Source organism: Mus caroli, unplaced genomic scaffold, assembly GCF_978045245.1.
Source record: "Mus caroli unplaced genomic scaffold, Mus_caroli_1 scaffold_8, whole genome shotgun sequence".
In the NCBI taxonomy this organism is placed as follows: domain Eukaryota; kingdom Metazoa; phylum Chordata; class Mammalia; order Rodentia; family Muridae; genus Mus; species Mus caroli.
The window spans coordinates 104,792,760-104,809,400 of record NW_028227263.1 but is presented as its reverse complement, the minus strand read 5'-3'; the positions used below and the strand labels follow the sequence as shown (position 1 = coordinate 104,809,400).

The 16,641-nt window shown below is 41.9% G+C and overlaps 1 protein-coding gene across 1 annotated transcript in view; it reads right to left on the bottom strand.

Moving 5' to 3' along the window:
- Positions 1-633: 633 nt before the first annotated feature.
- LOC110298514 (uncharacterized) overlaps positions 634-16,641 on the bottom strand; it is a 62,616-nt gene continuing 46,608 nt past the window's right edge. Inside the window, exons 2-4 of the mRNA XM_085841829.1 lie at positions 4,239-4,365; positions 3,980-4,040; positions 634-2,227 (exon numbers count right to left, since the gene is read on the bottom strand). Of these exons, the coding sequence (XP_085697955.1) occupies positions 1,102-2,227; positions 3,980-4,040; positions 4,239-4,365 (1,314 nt within the window). The 3' untranslated portion in view covers positions 634-1,101. The remainder of the gene's footprint in view (positions 2,228-3,979; positions 4,041-4,238; positions 4,366-16,641) is intronic.

The window sequence follows — 16,641 nt, the reverse complement described above, 5'->3', positions numbered from 1 at the left end:
ATATATTCTTTTACCTTAATATGGAAAGGCGTTACACTATTGGTTACACTCATAGGTTTTCTCTTCAGTATGTGTTCTTTGATGTATTCAAAGATAAGTTATAAAAATAACTCATCATATCAATGATATTTGGACGGTTGCTCTTCCGCATTATGATTTGTGTATCTACAGACTATTGTTACAAGCAAAGACTTCACCATATTTAATATCTTCAGTACTGTTTCTCTCCAGTATGAGTGGTTTCATGTGTTTACTACATTGCTTATATTCATAGGGTTCCTGTCTAGTACGTCATTTTCTGTATTCAAATTTGACCATGTTATATAATGGGCTTACCCCATTTATTACATTCATAGTTTGTCATCATTATCTTTCCTTTAATGTAGTCAGAGATAACTGTGTTGTGAAGTGGCTTCATCACTTCTATCATACTTGTAGGATCTTTCTTTAATATCTCAATTTTTCTGTAATAAGAGATAACTGTGATGAGCAAAAGCTTTACCACATTTCTTTTGTTCATATGCTTTCTCTACTGTATGAATCCTTCCATGATGATGAAGACTAGAGATATGTGCAAAGACCTCACCATGTTAAAGAACTTTATAGGGGTTCTTTCCTAGATGGTTCCTTTTTTGTTTCTAGAGACTAAGGTGATGTTCAAATGCTTCACCCTGTGATTACATTCATAGTTTCTTCAGTATGGTCGTTTTTATGTTATTGGAGCGTATTGTAATGTGCAAAGGCTTTACCAAATCCCTTACATTCATAGGGTTTCTCTCCAGTATGCATCCTTGTATGTACTTTGAGATTACTGCCTTGTGTAAAGGCTTTATCACACTGATTACATTTGTAAGGTTTCTCTCCTGTATGTGCTCTTTCATGTATTCAAATATACCTGGGCTATGAAAAGGCAGTATCACATTCATTACATTTGTAGGGTTTCTATCCAGTATAAATTCTTTCATCAGCTTGATGATGACTGTGAGATATAAATGACTTCTGACACTGATTACAGTTTTAAGGTTTCTCTCCAGTAAGTGTTCTTTCATGTTTTGGAAGATGACTCTGGTGTGAATAGGCTTCATCACACTGATTACATATTTAGAGTCTACCTCCAGTATGTGTTACTTTATGGGTTTTAAGATGACTGCTTTGTGTAAAGGCCTTACCACATTGATCACATTTGTAAGGTTTCTCTCCAGTATGTGTTCTTTCATGTGTTCGAAGATACTTGAGCTGTGCAAAGGCTTTACCACATTGATTACATTTATAGGGTTTCTCACCTGTATGTGTTCTTTCATGTATTTGGAGACAACTCTGTTGTGAATAGGCTTTATCACACTGATTACATTTATAGGGTTTCGCTCCAGTATGTGTTCTTTTATGTATTCGGAGACAACTCTGTTGTGAAAAGGCTTTATTACACTGGTTACATATATAAGGTTTCTCTCCAGTATGTGTTCTTTCATGAACACGAAGATAGCTGGGATGTAAAAAGGCTATACCACATTGATCACATTTGTAAGGTTTCTCTCCAGAATGTGTTCTTTCATGTGCTCGAAGATACTTGAGCAGTGCAAAGGTTTTATTACACTGGTTACATATATAAGGTTTCTCTCCAGTATGTGTTCTTTCATGTATTCGGAGACAACTCTGTTGTGAAAAGGCTTTATTACACTGGTTACATATATAAGGTTTCTCTCCAGTATGTGTCCTTTCATGTTTTCGGAGATAACTCTGGTGTGGATAGGTTTTATTACACTGATTACATATGTAGGATCTCACTCCAGTATGTACTACTTTATGGCTTTGAAGGTGACTCTTTTGTGTAAAGGCTTTACCACATTGATTACATTGGTAAGGTTTCTCTCCAGTATGTGTTCTTTCATGAACCCGAAGATAGCTGGGATGTAAAAAGGCTTTACCACATTGATTACATTCATAGGGTTTCTTCCCAGAATGTGTTTTTTCATGTACTCGAAGATACTTGAGCTGTAAAAAGGCTTTATCACATTCATTACATTTGTAGCATTTCTCTCTAGTATCTGTTCTTTTATTTCTTTGGAGAGTACTTTGACATGCAAGCACTTTACTAAGTTGAAAGACTTCAGAGTTTTTGTCCCGAGTTTGGTTTCTTTCAAGCTTTTGAAGATGACTGTGATATTTGAAGGCTTTATACCATTTTATATATTCACAGGGTTTCTCTCCAGCAGAACTTCTTTTGTGCCTGCAATGATAATTGGGACATGTAAATTTTAATTACATTAATTACAATGATGAATCCTTTCTATCTGTATAAATTAGTTTTAAATTTTGGTCTAATTATAGGCTACATTCTGATCTTAGGGTTTTATCACGGGACTAGAGAGATGGCTTAGCTGTTAAGAGCATTGACTTCTCTTCCAGAGGTCCTCAGTTCAAATCCCAGCTTCCATATGGTGGCTCTCAACCATCTCTAATGGAATTCCATGCCCTCTTCTGGTGTGTCTGAAGAAATTGACAGTGAGTTCACATACATAAAATAAATAATAAAATGAATCTATGAAAAAATATTTTATCACATTGTTTCCAGTCTTGGTGTTCCCCTTCCTTGTGGGTTGTTTTTCATCATTGGAGATACCTGTGAGGTTTAGGGCATTTATTCCATGGCTCACATTTACACCAGACTTTATATACATCAAGTTTTTCAGATACTTGAAGAAAACTGCATGAAGTCACAGATTTACCTCTATAATTATGTTCACAAATTTTCTTCCACTGTGAGTCATATCATATTTGAAAAGTGAAGGACAATCAAAAATTCCATCTTCTTAATGCTCATAGGATTTTCTGCGGTATAATTTTATGGTTGTATTCGAAATGAAGCTGAAAATCTAAGTGACTATAAACTTGTATCACATTCAGAAAGTCTCCTCAAAGTGGGTCTGTCATATATTGTTGTGGGTAGCCCTTGGATAATTATATAAACTGTTAATTACATTCTCCTGTGAGTGGCTGTGAACATGGAATGAGTCAGCCCTCATGTGATTTCCTGTAAACCTGCTTCCCACCTTAATTTGTAAAATAAAGAGAACTGCTGATTGGGCACATTAAAGGGAAGGTTGAGTGGAAGGTAGGGAGAGAGAAGGAGGAGGAAATGGAAGAGGGTGAGGACAAAGAGGAGGAGGAAGAAAAAAAGCAGAGCAGAAGCACATGGCCCAGAGAAACTGCAAGTTCGCAGGGGTCTCATGGATGGAGAAGATGGTAGAGTGAGTAGCAGTAGATCTGCCCAGTCTAGGCGCACAACACGTGTTCATATTAACTGAGTTGTATTTTCATTGCTGGGGCCTGTTTGGGTTGGAGATTTACTGCAACAGTCTATGATCTAATAAATAGTTCTAGGAAAGAGAGATACTCTGTTTCTTTCAAAATCCTTCTGCTTATATGGCCTGTATCCAGTATGACATATGATATACCTATTAAAAGAAAAACAAATAAAGGGTTTCCAACCTTCCATTCACACAGTTTGACTTTTTGTTCCTCATATGGTAGGTATTAAGATTTCTCCAGCACAACATCCTTAACGCTCATAAAATTCCCCTCTCACTAAACTTATCAGATCTAAGACAAGTATATGAGTAACAGCAGCTTAACCATGAACTATTCGCTCAGTAGAAGATTTTGGACATACATATATTCAGTGTATGTACAATTTGCAATATCTGATTGGTGTGAATGTACATGGAATGGCAGTGCTACTGTATAGCTCTAATGGCGATACGATTCAAACAGTTATATCTGTTAAGAAATACTGTGATAGAGGAATGCATTGCAACAACCTATCAGCTGCCTGGAATCAAGGTACTTGGTTTTGTGAGAATCTAATGCTCAAAAACTAATCTAAAGCAGTAAAAAAATACTGTTGCTTCTCCTGAATTCTTAGAGAACACATTAAATTTTCTTCAGAAGCTCATTAGGATAAAGTTTCACAGAAAATTACCTTCCATATCTTCTATCATTTTGAGAATGCTCTTCAATGTTATGGTCTTTCCAATTGTAGCCTAAAATATAGAACCAGAAATAATTATTGTTGGAAATTTGTCTATAAGTCACTATTTTCAGTGAACCTTAGAACTATGCCTACTTTATTTGCCTCATTCTTCCTTATTCTCATTCAAGATTATATAAGGGCATCAATAACAAAGAAATCAGCTGTTCCCCCACCTTATTTTAAAACTGAAAGGAAAATTCAGGTTTACCTATAGCAGTGAGATTCCTGTAGTTCTCCAGCATGACATCTTTGTAAAGTCTCTTCTGAGATGGATCCAGCAAGCACCATTCCTCCCGAGTGAAGTGAACATGCACATCATCAAAGGTCAATGCATCCTAAAATCCCATACATGTGTACAACACAAAGTGTGATAGTGATAATTCTGTAATGAATACTTCACTGACAATATGTTCATTTGATCTTGATAATCCCCACACATAGCTCATGACAGAGAAATCCTGCCATAATCATGCAATCATTTTCAAACAAAATTATTAAACCCAAAACTGTCTCAGTGGTTAAGAGCAACAACTGCTCTTCTGAAGGTCCTGAGTTCAAATCCCAGCAACCACATGGTGGATTACAACCATCCATAATGAGATCTGATACCCTCTTCTGGTGTGTCTGAAGACAGCTACCATGCACATCTGGAAAACCTCTACATCTTCAAAACTCCTATTACGCCCAATAGTTGAATTTCCTTGAATCATATCTTTGCAGTTGGTGGTCATGAAATGTTCAAAGGATTGTAATCAAATATTAATGAAGGATGATCTCTATCACCTTCTCTCTACCAGTTTCTTAACTATTGGGAAAAGTTATCACACAAAACAGAATGTGGAATGCAATGGTCAGAACTTCTAGGAACTAGACCTTCAGGTTTCCACTAGCCTTCCCACTGCATATGAAAACCAATACTTCTGTGTGTACCATGGGCAGAGATATTATAAGCACCACATACTTCCATTGCCAGGGCTACTCCTCCCTAGGGAATACATACTCAGTGAGGCTCAAGGGCCAAGAGCCTTTGCTCAGGTTACCATATGTACTAACAAAACCACCATCTAGCTCACAGTACATGTCACTCTGTAGCTAATTGGACATGCTCTTCCTGGTCTGGTGACAGTGGCTCCCAGCCTGAACATGGCATGGCTTCTGGACTCCCTCGTAGCTCCCTACAGCTACTTTAGAGAAGAATCCTGGAATGAACCTGTAAGTCCCCACCCACTGGTACTACTAATTTCTTGATTTACCCAGAGTCCTTCATTGGCTAATACAACCAAACCGGTCCTCAGGATAGTAGCAGCTCCTCCATTAAGGGATCAAAGATCAAAAGGATCAGACAATGAGGCCTTCCTAGCTCTGTCCTTCCACCCTCTGGCCAGACAGAGCCCTAGACTGGGAAAATGTATTTTAGTCAAAATTTGGAGTCAACACAGCACTTCCTGCTCTCCTTCTAAGGCACAGGGTCCCCTTTGTGAACATTACATGACAAAATCAGTGTACAGTGCAGTCATCTCTACTTCATAGAAAGTAAGTCCTGCACCCAAACTTCAGTCAATTTCAAACAGTAACAACGAGTAAAGCAAAAACTAGTCATGAATGTGAAAACAAGGTGTGGTACATGGAGGTAAAAGGAAAAAAAAATGAAAACAAAGAAACAACCAACCAACCAACCAAACAAACAAACAAAAAAACCATGTGGCTGCTCCAAGGTATAATGGCGTGGAAAGTTTATTAGGGAAAAAAGGAGGATATAGGCAAAGGCATGGACATCTTGGAGAGGTCAGAGTATTCATGAACATGAGCCATGCAAGAGAGGGAGGAGAGCCGGGCATGGTGGCGCACGCCTTTAATCCCAGCACTCAGGAGGCAGAGGCAGGCAGATTTCTGAGTTCGAGGCCAGCCTGGTCTACAAAGTGAGTTCCAGGACAGCCAGAACTACACAGAGAAACCCTGTCTTGAAAAACCAAAAAAAAAAAAAAAAAAAAGAGAGGAGAAGAGAAACAGACCAAAAGGAAAGGAGTGAAATGGTAGAGAAAAGGACCAAGTCACCAAAATGGCCCAATTACATCAGGAAGAGCTGCACAGAGAATGGCAGTTCAATCACTATGTTGGAGGCTGTGATACAACAGCTATATCCTCTAACAGGTAGACTCTGAAGGATACTGGGAGAACCTCAAGGCCAGGTCCACTTTGACCTGTTAAATAGGTCACTTGTCCCAGGGTTTGAAGCTTAATAGTAGGGAGGAATGAGAAGGTGGAAAAGATTTAAGTAAAGTCTGAAAAATCATTTTAAAGTTGAGATCGGCTTTGTGGGTCAATATTCTCTAGGGCATAGACATAAGTATCAGAGCACACCAGGTATTACTCGTATATTTTCTCTCTGATTCTCCATTTTCAGACAGGAGTAATAACATTCCTATTAGGAAGTACCACACCAGTCTGTTCATATCTTCTGTATTGGTTAACTTGCTGAAACTACAAATTTTGGTTTCTAAAAATGAGTTCAGTTCTTTATGCAGAGTTTTGATTGCCCAGGTTTATGAAACTGATATATTTGCCAGTCAGGACTTTTAATGATTATCAAAATTTGATGACCTGACTACTCATTGTGAATGACAAGAAAATATTGTGAAACATGAAAGCTAACACCCCCCCCTTTTATCCCCCCCATCCCTCTCTGTGCTGTGAATATGGCAGCATCAGATTTGGTCAGTGAAGTCAATTCTGTCTCAAGTCCCATTTCATTTTTAAATGCCCAATAAAAGGGATGGAAGTCAGAGGACCCTCACCCACTGGTCTCTTTTCCATTTCACAGATTAGTAAGGGTCAAGCCTGAAACAGTTGCAGGAATGCCTTCAAGTCACTGGACCACAGAGGCAGGATGAGGTATACAATGGTACAATGCAAATGTTAATTCCAAGCATGAGGGAAGGCAAAGATTTAGAAAGCATTATTCTAATGAGAAAGGAATATTAAAGTACTTTAAGGAAGGAATGAAATAATAATTCTTCTCCTTTTTTTTTTTTCTTTCTTTTTTTTTTGGGGGGGTGGGTTTTTTTTTGTTTTTTGAGACAGGGTTTCTCTTTATAGCACTAGCTGTCTAGGAACTCACTTTGTAGACCAGGTTGGCCTCTAACGCAAATGTCTGCCTGCCTCTGCCTCCCAATTGCTGGGATTAAAGGCGTGTGCACCACCACTGCCCTGCTCGAAAGAGGCAGAGGCAGAGGCAGAGGCAGAGGCATAGGCAGAGGCAGAGGCAGAGGCAGAGGCAGAGGCAGAGGCAGAGGCAGAGGCAGAGGCAGAGGCAGAGGCAGAGGCAGAGGCAGAGGCAGAGGCAGAGGCAGAGGCAGAGGCAGAGGCAGAGGCAGAGGCAGAGGCAGAGGCAGAGGCAGAGGCAGAGGCAGAGGCAGAGGCAGAGGCAGAGGCAGAGGCAGAGGCAGAGGCAGAGGCAGAGGCAGAGGCAGAGGCAGTGGCAGTGGCAGAACTCTCTGAGTTCAAGGCCAGCCTGGTAGATGGAACAAGTTCTAAGAACACAAGCTCACCACTCAGAAAAACCAGTTTTGAAAAACAGACAACCAAAACACATAGTCATTATGGCCATGGTACCAATAGCAATCTACAAATTCAATGCAATTCCCCTCAAATTTCAAACACAATTTTCTACAGAAATTGAAGTTGCAATTCTCAGGCTTGAGAGATGGCTCAGCGTTTAAGATTGCTGACTGTTCTTCCAGAGGTCCTGACTTCAAATCCCATGAACCACATAATGGCTTACAACCATCTGTGGTGAGATCTGAAGCCGTTTTCTGGTGTGCCTGCTAGAGTCTACTTATATATAATAAATAAATAAATTAAAAAAAATAGAAAGTGGAGTTCTCTACCTCATATGGAAGAACAAACACTCCCAGGATAGCCAAAACAATCCTGAACCATAAAAGAACTTCTGGAGACATCACAATTCCTGATCTCAAGCTGTACTACATAGCAATAGTGATAAAAACCAAATGGTATCAGTACAGACAGGCAGATCAGTGGAATAGAATACCCAGAAATGAACTCATACACCTATGGAAACTTCTTAGGCAAAGAAGCAAAAACTATAGAATAGAAAAAGCATTGTGAACAAATGTTCTGGTCTAATTGGCAGTGTGTATATAGAAGAATCACCCTGCTCAGGATGGATCAAGGACCGCAACACAAAACCAGCTACACTGAATCTAATAGCAGACAAAGTAGGAAATACCCTCGAATGCATTGGTACAGGACACAGAATTTCCTGAGTAGAACATCAATGGCTCAGGCTCTAAGACCAACAGTTAATACATTTCTTGAAAATGAAAAGCTTCTGTAAGGGAAAGGACATTGTCAATAGGACAAAACAGTAGCCTTCAAACTGACAAAAGATGTTCACCAACCCTATAGCCAATAGAGGGCTAATATCCAAAAGTTATAAAGAACTCAAGAAGTTAGATGCCAAAAAAACAACCTGATTAAAAATGGGATACAGAGCTAATCAGAATTCTCAACAGAGGAAGTTCAAATGACCTAGTATCAATTCAATAAATGTTCAACATTGTTGCTAATCAGGTAAATGCAAACAAAAACAACCCTGAGATTCCACTTTACATGCATCAGAATGGCTAAAATTGAAAACTCAAGGAACAGCACATGCTGGCAAGGACACTGAGAAAGGCAAACACTCCTCCATCTCTTGTAGGGTTGTAAACATGTACAACCACTCTGGAACTCAAGCTGGTGGTTTGTCAGAAAACTTAGTATAGTTCTATCTCAAGACCAGTTATACCACTCCAGGGTATATACCCAAAAGATGTTCCACATATCGCAAGGAAACATGCTCCACTATGTTCATATCAACCTTATTTATAATAGCCAGGAACTGGAAGCAAAATGGTTCACTTCAAAACTCTATTGTAGTAAGGCCCTTTAATGTAGGGATTTAAAAAGTTTGATGAAAAGCCGGGCGTGGTTGCACATACCTTTAGTCCCAGAACTCGGGAGGCAGAGGCAGGCAGATTTCTGAGTTCGAGGCCAGCCTGGTATACAAAGTGAGTTCCAGGACAGGCAGGGTTATACAGAGAAACCCTGTCTCAAAAAACCAAAAAAAAAAAAAAATTTGACGAAGAGGACAGCAAATGCATTGATTGCCTGGGGAGCAACAGACTGGTATCAAGGTCACCTAAGTCAACATAGCATGTCTCAGAAACCTTTTCCTAAAAGGCTGAAGATGCATCAGTTCAAGAATTCATATGCCTTCCCAAGAAGAAATCACTATACACACAATGAGAACATTAATTAAGAAATATCTCTTTGGACTGGAGAGATGGCTCAGTGCGTAAGAACACTTACTGCTCTTCCGGAGGTCCTGAGTTCAAATCCAACAACCACATGGTGGTTCACAACCATGAATAATGAGATCTGACACCCTCTTCTGTAGTGTCTGCAGACAGCTACAGTGTACTTACATATAAAAAAATAAATGTTTTTTTAAAAAGAAAGAAAGAAAGAAATATCTCTTTAACAATAGCATGAGTTGCCCTGCGTGGTGATGCACACCTTTAATCCCAGCATTGCGGAGGCAGAGGCAGTCGGATTTCTGAGTTCGAGGCCAGCCTGGTGTACAGAGTGAGTTTTAGTACACCCAAGTCTACACAGAGAAACCCTGTCTCAAAAAACAAAAAAAACAAAAAACAAAAAAAGACATAAAAAAAAAAAAAAAAAAAGAAAAGATAAAAACAAAAAAAACCCACCAAATAATAGTATGCATCAATCACTGGTTACTGCTCAAATAGGAGCCAGCCCAGAACAGGCCTTGCATTCCACAGCTGCCATTATCCTTACTTAGTCTCATTTATGTTCAGCCTCCAGGTTACACTTTGAACAATTTAGACAGGGACAGAAAAGACTGCAAGTCTAGCCACTTAGGCAGAGGGGAGGTTTACACAGCAAAGATACCCGAATAGTTACAGAGATAAAGTTTGGAGCTGTGACGAAAGGATGGACCATCTAAAAAATGCCACATCCAGGGATCCATCCCATAATCAGCTTCCAAACGCTGACACCATTGCATACACTAGCAAGATTTTGCTGAAAGGACCCAGATATAGCTGTCTCTTGCGAGACAATGCCGGGACCTAGCAAACACAGAAGTGGATGATCACAGTCAGCTATTGAATGGATCACAGGGCCCCCAATGGAGGAGCTAGAGAAAGTACCCAAGGAGCTAAAGGGAACTGCAACCCTATAGGTGGAACAACATTATGAACTAACCAGTACCCCAGAGCTCTTGACTCTAGCTGCATATGTATCAAAAGATGGCCTAGTAGGTCATCACTGGAAAGAGAGGCCCATTGGACTTGCAAACTTTATATGCCCCAGTACAGGGGAATGCCAGGGCCAAGGTGTGGGAGTGGGTGGGTAGGGGAGTGGGGGGGGGGGTGTATTGGGGACTTTTTGGATAGCATTGGAAATGTAAATGAGGAAAATCCCTAATAAAAAAGATTAACTAAAAAAAAAAAAAAAGAATTAAAAGGGGGAAAAAAACCAATCAAAGAAAAAAAACCAAAAACCAAAACAAAACAAAAAAAAACCCACCAAACAATAGCATGTGTCAAGCACTGGTTACTGCTCAAAGAGGAGCCAGCCTAGAACAGGCCTTGCATTCCACAGCTGCCATTATCCTTAATCTCTTTTAAGTTCAGCGTCCAGGTTACACTTTGAACAATTTAGACAGGGACAGAGGACTGCAAGTCTAGCCACTTAGGCAGAGGGGAGATTTACACACCAAAGATACCCCATAAGTACTTCTTAAGTACATCAGAAACCTGAAAGAGTGACACAGTCCTAAGTGGAAGATCCCAAAGGGTGAAAAGGAGAAGAAAGGCAGAAGGTACAGAGCACAGAAGTTGAGATGGGAAGGTCCCGCACAAGCAATGACTTATGCCAGGTCAACTTCTTAAGAAGAACACCGTCTTTTATGCTCCTTCCTGCAGTGTATAAAGTCAGCAGACACCGTTACATGATGGGATAAACTCGGAGGAGTCTAAAACAGTGCTGGGCAGCTTAATATTGGACAGGAGGTTATATTTACAACTTTCTCACATTAACTCCAAATATATCTTGCATCACAATCTTAAAACAAACTGTAAAAATTGTATGAGATTAAAGAAAAGTTTTGTGTGTGTGTTTTAAGCCAGGCAGTGGTGGCGCACGCCTTTAATCCTAGCACTTGGGAGACAGAGGCAGGCGGATTTCTGAGTTTGAGGCTAGCCAAACAGAGTGATTTCCAAAAGAGCCAGGGCAATACAGAGAAACCCTGTCTTGAAAAACCAACCAACCAAACAAACAAAATTGTAGAAGATACTGGAGAAACTAGGCATTTCTGTGTTTGCCATCTTGCCAAGAAGGTTTAAACACACAAGCCTATGCTTAAATATTCGAGCAGATGAAGCCCCAGAGCAGAGTTATTCAGAGCAGCTAAGACCACAAACAACCTCACTCGTGGCCCTGTGTAGCTGAGGTTCGTGGTTTGCGCCCAGCGCCAGGGAGGATTCACCATACTCGCTCCAGTTGTTCAATCGCCTGCCCCTTCCCATTGAAAGCAGCTGCCATATACTCACCATGTTGCGAGGTCAGAGCTCGCCTGAATTCCCCTCACAGCACCCAGCAGTAGCACACAGAGCAGGACACACAAAACACACCAGCCTCCTCAGACACAGCACGGAACCAGCAGCAAGGCACCCGGAAGCACCCGCCTCCAACTCTGACTGGCAGGTCAGACTTGAGGCTTTGATTGGCCAGCGAGTCTGGAGTGACATAAGCACCTCCCTTAAGGTTAGTGTGTGATGAAGGGACACAGCTTAGTGATTCCTGGCCCATGCTGCTGGTCCAGGGCCAACCATTTTCCAGATAAATAGGGTGAGAGTGCATTGATGGGATAAGGCAAAGTGGTTGTGCTAGGACCCCAGGGGCCCAAATGTTGAGAACTCGACCCCCAGAGACACAGCTGGACAATAGATCTCTGCAATGGCAAGAGGTTTTTATTCAGATGCACATAGCATTGCTCAGCCTCTCAGGGAGAGTCAACGCAGATTGCATACAGTACAGTTTTGTTAGTGGTGGGTTTTTTCTTTTTCTCCCTTTTTTTTTAGGGGGGAAGGGTTACACAACTTTATCATTGTTGGCTACCAAACTAACAGTTATGTTCATTACTTTTGGTGGTCAGCTAGTGATGTCAGAAACTTTGTCAGCAAGGTCGGTGTCTTAGTCAGGATCTCTATTCCTGCACAAACATCATGACCAAGAAGCAAGTTGGGGAGGAAAGGGTTTATTCGGCTTACACTTCCATGCTGCTGTTCATCACCAAAGGAAGTCAGGACTGGAACTCAAGCAGGTCAGAAAGCAGGAGCCGATGCAGAGGCCATGGAGGGATGTTCTTTACTGGCTTGCCCCCCCTGGCTTGCTCAGCCTGCTCTCTTATAGAACCAAGACTACCAGCCCAGGGATGGTCCCACCCACAAGGGGCCTTTCCCCCTTGATCACTAATTGAGAAAATGCCTTACAGTTGGATCTCATGGAGGCATTTCCTCAACTGAAGCTCCTTTCTTTGTGATAACTCAGCTGTGTCAAGTTGACACAAAAATAGCCAGTACAGTCGGTTTATCATAGAATTCAAACTGAGGCCGAGGTCCCAGGGACCGTTATTATTGTTATGGCTAATTTTGGAGAACAGCTAGTCTTGCCATGGCAGTTGTGGTCATTTTGACCATTAGTCAGTCCCCTCAGATGGGGAAGGGGTCAGGCAGTCTTAAGCTTCTTTTCTTTACACTGGCAGGGAAAGGCTTGTTTATATTATAGGGAAAGGGCAAGGAGCAGGGGGAAGGGAAAGGCTTCTGCAAACTGAGAATTCCTCAAGCAGCAGGGGGAAGGGAAAGGCTTCTGCAAACAGCTGTGATGTACATTAGCCAGGCTAAAACTATAGTTCTTCATTTGTTCTACCAGGCTTCCATTCCAGAGCTAGACATTTTCCAGATCTGGAGACACTTGCATTTCTGTAGCACTTGTGACTGCCCTCTAACCCCCCCCCCCCCATCCTTCTTGCTTCCAGCACTTTCCCCTTCTCCCTCCTGTAATCAAGGCAAATAGCTTGCAGGGACCATTATTTAACTTGCAGTGAAATGAACAATCCAGCCCATAGGGGAAGGGCGCCCAGAATATTGACAATTGAGGAGATTTTTAGGAAACACTAAGAATTTTGTTCTGTGGTTTCATGGTCGGGTCAGGTAAACTGCAGCTATGTTTCACCTGGTAGGCATCAGACTTTACACAGCCCCAGGAGAAAAGCAGGAAACAGATGACAAACTCTACACAACACTATTGCTAGCCAGCACATCTTCCTTAGTTGGAAAAGGAAAAAACCCACAGCTGTATTAATAAAGGTATCCTAATGGACAAAACTGATAGAACAGATCTCTCTGTGTATGTAGAAAGTGGAGTTATTGGAATGGCTTGTAAGCTGTGGTCCAACCAGCCCAACAATGGCTGTCTGCAAATGGACAGATGAAGAATCTAGTAGTGGTTCAGTCCATGTGGCTGGATGACACTGCTGGTCTTCAGTCTATATCACAATTAGGAAGAAGTAGGCCAGTTTTTAAAAAACTGAGTTTGCTAGTCAGAGGTAAGACATGAAGACAAGGAGAAAGAACTACCACCTTCAATGACCTTTATAAATGTAGTCTGCCACTAGAAGCAGTGGCCTAGATTGAAGATATCTCTTATCACTTCAAAATATCCAGATTTAAAAGAGGGTTTACAACTTAAAAAGATATAGTTATCAAAAATTCTTCGCAGTACTTGAACTGTCGCCATTTTAGTTAATTCCATGTATTTGATGACCAAGAATAACCATCACAAGAGGCAAGACTGAAGAGCTAAGACAGATTTCGTTCGATTTGCAGGCAAGGAGAACCTAGGAGTCATTACAAAACAATGATTTTTGTTTAATTTTAAAATTTATTTACTTTTATTCATTAGTTTTTTACAGTCCATACTTCATCCTCCTCCCTGTCTGCCCCATGACCATTCCTTATACCATACCTCCTACCCCCACCTCTGTCTCCAAGAGGATGTCCCCACCCCACTACCAAGCCCCACCAGGCATTCCCACTCTCTGGGGCCTAAAGGCTTTTCATGGTAACGTGCATCTTCTCTCACTAAGGCCCCAACCATGCAGTCCTCTGCTGTATATGTGTCAAGGGCTTCATAACAGCTGCCTGGTTGTATGCTGCCTGCTTGGTGGCTCAGTGTCTAGAGAGATCTCAGGGTCCAGGTCAGTTGAGACTGCTGGTCTTTCCCCGAGGCCACCCTCCTCCTCAGATTTTTCCAGCTTTCCCCAAATTCAACCACGGGGGTTCCGGGCTTCTGTCCATTGGCAGAGTGCTAGTATCTGCATCTGATTCCTTCAGTGGCTTCCTGGGCTACTCAGAGGGCAACCATGCTAGGTTCCTGTCTGCAAGCACATCACAGCACCATTGACAATATCAGGACCCTGGACCCCCGTGAGCTGGATCCCAATTTGGGCCTGTCACTAGATGTCCTTTCTCTCATGCTCTTCTCCATTTTGTCCCTGCAGTTTCATCAGACAGGAACAATTCTGGGTCAGAGCTTTTGACTGTGGGATCGAAACCCCATCCCTCCACTTGATGTCATGTCCCCCCACTGGAGGTGGAATCTACAAGTTCCACTGCCCACTCTAGAGCACTTCATCCAAGATCCCTCCCTTTGAATCCTGAGAGTCTTTCAACTTCCATGTCACCAGTCCATTCTAGAGTTTCCCCCTACCTCCAGAGGTTAGCTGTTTCCATTCTTTCTGCTGGCCCTCAGGGCTTCAGTCCTGTTCCCCAAACCCAATACCTGATCATTTTCCCTAATTCCCCTCACTGTGCCCTCTCCCAACCAGGTCATTTCCTCCCCTCCACTTCCCCTTCCCCCCATTATCGCTTTCTTCTCCCACCCTAGTGGGTTTGAGGCAATGTCACTTGGGTCTTTATGCTGTGACCCTTCATGAGTCCTCTGTGTTGTGTTTGTGTATTATCTGTTTTGGTTAATATCGACTTATTAGTGAGTACATACCTTTTGGACCTGAGTTACCTCACTCTGTTGTGAATTCTCTGTTTAGTTCTATAGCTCATATTTTGGTTGGTTTGTTCAGTTTTCTTGGTGGTTAGCTTCTTGAATTCTTTATATATTTTGGATATTAGCCTTCTACTAGATGTGGGTGAAGATTTTTTCCTCAATGTGTAGGTTGCTGCTTTGTCCTGTTGACTATATCCTTGCCTTACAGAAGCTTTCCAGTTTCATATGGTACCATTTATCAATTCTAGATCTTAGAGCATGAGACATTAGAATTATTTTTAAGAAATTTCCCACTGTAGCAATGAATATTAGGCTCTTTCTCACTTTCTCTTCTATTTGATTCATTGTATCTGGTTTTATATTGAGGTCATTGATCTACTTGGACGTAAGGTTTGTGCAATGTGATAAGTATGGATCTATATTCATTTTGCCACATACAGACTACCAGTTAGACCAGCACCATCTAGTGGTCCTCAGGACTTAAGTCCTATTTCCCCTCCCTCAAAACCTGTTCATGTTCCCTACTTCCCCTTCCTGTCCCCACTATCTCTGCCCCTTCCCCCACCTTGATTAGTTTCTTTTCCCTCCCATGTGGGATTGAGGCAACCACACATGCACCCTTCAGCTACTTCTCCCACTTGCAAAAGCGCTACTACACTCTTTAATGAGGAACATGATGTTGGGGCACAAAGGTCCTTGCACCCAAAGATCACCAGGGAAACCAGGAATCTTAAATATACAGAGGCCTGCACTCAATTGAAGAAAATAAAGGGCTGGAGAGATGGCTCAGTGGTTGAGAGCACCAACTGCTCTTGCTAAGGTCCTGAGTTCAAATGCCAACAAACACATGGAGGCTCACAACCATCTGTAATGAGATTTCTGGAAGAGAGAGGCTAATTAGCATTGCTCAGACCAAGGTGTGGGAACCCACCTGTGGGTGGAGTCACATTCCACAGGATGGACTGTTGCCCACCCTCTGACAGGGAATTCCTTGTCACCTCATTCCCTAAAGACCAATCAGTTTAAAGGGTGCATTCTTCTGCCAATCACATTGTGCCTAGTTGTTGATGCTCTATTCTGCCCCTGGAAACCCCATCAAAACTCTGAATGGGTGCCAGGTGTCGCTGCCTCTCCTTCAGGACTGGGACTACCCCAGAGCACTGGAAAAATAAATTTCTCTTGCTTTTTGCATGTGTTTCACCCAGGGGTTCCCCACTTCAGGTCCCCAGAGTCTTACAAAAGTGTGGAGCAGACTGAAGGAAAGGCCATACAGAAACTGTCCCACCTGGGGATACATCCCATATACAGCCACCAAACCCAGATGCTATTGTGGATGCCTGGAAGTGCTTGCTGAGAGAAGCCTGATATGGCTGTCTCCTGAGGGGCTCTTCCAGAGTCTGACAAATACAGAGGAGGAAGCGCCTAGGCAGTCATTGGACTGAGCTCAGGGGTCC